Below are 3,443 nucleotides of genomic sequence, written 5' to 3'. Positions count from 1 at the left end.
ACAGAGACAGGAGACTTGAAAGGGATCTTCCTACCACACGAGTTTTGTATGCTGGAGGCCCAGTTATCAGTGGGACATCTTCCTTTCTCCCAAATGGCTAGATCGCAGGAGCCATGGAGCTGTCTGTCTCTTGAAGAAGGGCTATTCTCCTTCAGCCTGAATTTTGATTGAACTGTTTATACTATATCCCAAACCCATTAATATTTTGAGCTCTTCTGTGTGAAAATAAATAAGGAATTTAATTTTAATTTTATTGCTATTATTATTAATAATAATAGTTATTATTAATAATATTAATTTTATTACTATTATTATTACTTATTACTATTACTATTATTATTATTTGAAAGTGAAAAGGCAAGAAACCAAGTCCAAGACTCAAATTGTAGTTGACCACGTGGGAGTCCAGTGACTTAACCACCATGCTACCTGCTGGTCCCAGAAGGAATTTAATGCCCTGGCGTTCGTAAGTTTTATTGATGAGATGATTTATTTTATTTTAAAGGTTTGAGGTGACATTTCTGGTGGTACCAAAGAAGAAATAAATATGGTTTCTTAGAAAAATAATAACAATAACTTTCCCAACTACCAGTCATGCCTTGTGAATGTGGCTCTCAACTTAGTGTGTCTAGTATCTTTACAGATAAAATACATTGCCACTCCTCATCAGTAGGGGGCGTTTGTAACTCACAGTCAATAATGGTATGCCCCTTTGTGCTATTGCAATCCCACAGCACATCTTGTTCTCTGACTGACAACCTGATCCTGCGGACTGATCAGACTGATCGGCATCAGGACCCCCTGACAGCAGTTGGCCCCTTGTCGCCTGGCTCGGCCTATCAGAGAGTGTGGGAAATATTTGCTAACCAGTCCAGGGCAGAAAGGGACACTTTCCTGCAGGATGTTTTCCCTGAGGGCTTCCTCTGGGGTGTCTCCACAGGAGCCTTTAGTGTGGAAGGAGGTTGGGCGGAGGGCGGAAGGGGGCCGAGCATCTGGGACCAATATGAGCCTCTGAATGCCATCAAGGGCCAAGTGACTCCAGCAGTGGCCAGTGACAGTTATCATAAGTTGGCCTCTGATGTTGCCCTGCTCCGAGGACTCCGGGCCCAGGTGTACAAGTTCTCCATCTCCTGGTCCCGAATCTTCCCCACTGGACACAAGAGTGAACCCAGCCCCCAAGGCGTCACCTACTACAACACACTGATTGACAGCCTGCTGGACTCTGGCATCGAGCCCATGGCCACACTGTTCCACTGGGACTTGCCTCAGGCCCTGCAGGATTGCGGAGGGTGGCAGAATGAGAGCGTGGTGGATGCCTTCCTGAACTATGCAGCCTTCTGCTTCTCTGCCTTTGGGGACCGTGTGAAGCTGTGGGTGACCTTCCACGAGCCGTGGGTGATCAGCTACGCAGGCTACGGCACTGGCCAGCATGCTCCAGGTATCTCCGACCCAGGCGTGGCCTCTTTTAAGGTACGTCCATCCCCGCAGCGCCTGCTGACTGGAGGAGAAAAGACATTTGGCTGGAAGAAAGTCATTTTTTTCTGTCTCTTTCCTATTGACAAGTATTTATTTTTTGTTCTTTAGACAATATCAGAGGAAGGGCCAGCCCCACTGCTTAATAGGTGAGGGAGCCAGATCCCACATGACCAACTACAGTTCGAACCCCAGTCTTGAGACTGAAAAACGTGCTGGTGCATGTCAGTTATGCCCGAAATCCTGATGGGATGGAGAAATGGAGGGAAAAAACTGTGGTGTGACTGCGCCTCACTGGGGAGTGCTTTCTCTCACTCTTCTCATGAGTGTACATGCCCTCTGGTAATTAAAAAAAGAAAGAGAAGAAAAAGGAAAATCAGAGGGAGAGAAGGAACCATAATTTGTTTTTTTGGAGAGGAGAGATTTCGGCTATAGGGCACATGGGCTCACCAGAGAGACAGAAAGCAACAAATCCCCACCCCCACCCCGCCAGGTGGGATGGCCATGTTGCAATCTCTTCTCCATTCTCCTCTTGAGATCTTGAGCATGCACCCACATATGCCCGGCATGAGTTATAAGTCTCTGGGTCCAAGACTTGAACCACGGTCAACTATGTGGGAGTCCAGAGATGTAACCATTATACCATCTGCTGGTCCCAAAACGGAACCATAATTGCTAATCACTTGATTGTATCCCGACACTGTGCTGGCACCCTAGCATCAGTTCTCAGAATAGCACTGATGGGTGAGGGAATTTGGGCTCAGAGAGGATGTACGATAAGCTCATGCTGACTTCACTCTGCGGGTTGCCAGCCAGAAGCCAGGATTTGAGCCACTCAACTCCAAAGCAAGTTCCTTCTCTCACCCAGGACTCTTAGTTGTAAGCCACAGAAAACCCAACCCAAACTCACGTAAGCAAGGAGGGAATTTATAAATTCAGGGAACTGTAAAGTCTTGGTTTTAACTTGATCAGAGCACAAACAGAATCACCAAGGCCTAGTTCTCCCTCTTGTTTCCCTTCTTGGTTTTATTCTTGGGCCACCTGATAGCAAGACAGCGACAGCTCTGCTTGTATTTCAAGACCAGCAGGAAAGAAAGCTTGCTCTGTTCTGGCATTCGCCACCAGTCTCCCATCTCCTGGTCCTGAGTGGGCCTCATGCACCCGTCAGCCCATTGCTGGGTGGGTCTCAGTAAGGGGACGGGGTGACTGGTTTGAATCAAGATCCCATCCTCAACCCTTTAACACAGGTTGAAAGGGGAGGAGCTGGGGAGTGGAAGAGGGAGAGAAGGCTTGCTTTCCAGAGAGCAATCCAATAATTTCACCAAGAAGAGGATATATATTCTGGGGACAAAATTTTAAATGCCTTCATACAGGCCTCCTGCCATTTCTCACTTTTTCACCACCTCTCAGAAAGCCCTCCAACTTTCCTTGGCAACATTCTTCAGGATGGATATGTCAGCTGGGCTTTCCTCTTTACACTCGGAGTCTTTTTCGAAACATGAGTATGTGCCGTGCGCTGTCCTAGGTGTTGGGAAGGTGTGCGTAGTCATGCTCTCCATACAGTACAACTTCTTGGGGGAAGATGATGCTAACCCACATAATAAAATCAGAGAACAATACAAAATGTCCACAGTTGGGGTAAGCTGGAACTCCATAAATAAAATGCCAAAAATTACAGCACGTACGTCAAGGCTTCCATTCTACTCTTGTTCAGTGGGTGACCACACACATGGAGAGAGAATCCTTCTGAAAATGGGAAGTTTGAACTGTTCATTTTGTCTCCTTGCTGTAAAACTTGCCCAAACCTTTTCTTCTCAGGCATTTTATTCCTTAAACATTGGGGCCTGAGATATTTTTACAGAGACTTTGATGAGAAAGCCCATTTCACTTTTCTACTTTGATTTTTCCTTTTATTTATTTATTTTTCTTCTTCTTTTTTTTTTTTTTTTTTGAGAGTTTTTCTCTATGGT

The 3,443-nt window shown here is 45.9% G+C and overlaps 1 protein-coding gene across 1 annotated transcript in view; it reads left to right on the top strand.

Moving 5' to 3' along the window:
- The window catches only part of LCT (lactase), a 64,174-nt gene that overhangs the window by 31,197 nt on the left and 29,534 nt on the right, over positions 1 to 3,443 (top strand). The window contains exon 6 of the mRNA XM_006169722.2: positions 735 to 1,470. Coding sequence (XP_006169784.1) covers positions 735 to 1,470 — 736 coding nt within the window. The remainder of the gene's footprint in view (positions 1 to 734; positions 1,471 to 3,443) is intronic.

The sequence above is a fragment of the Tupaia chinensis genome, unplaced genomic scaffold, assembly GCF_000334495.1.
Source record: "Tupaia chinensis unplaced genomic scaffold, TupChi_1.0 Scaffold147433_1, whole genome shotgun sequence".
In the NCBI taxonomy this organism is placed as follows: domain Eukaryota; kingdom Metazoa; phylum Chordata; class Mammalia; order Scandentia; family Tupaiidae; genus Tupaia; species Tupaia belangeri.
Note: the sequence above shows the minus strand (reverse complement) of the source record. Positions and strands in the feature narration are given on the sequence as shown.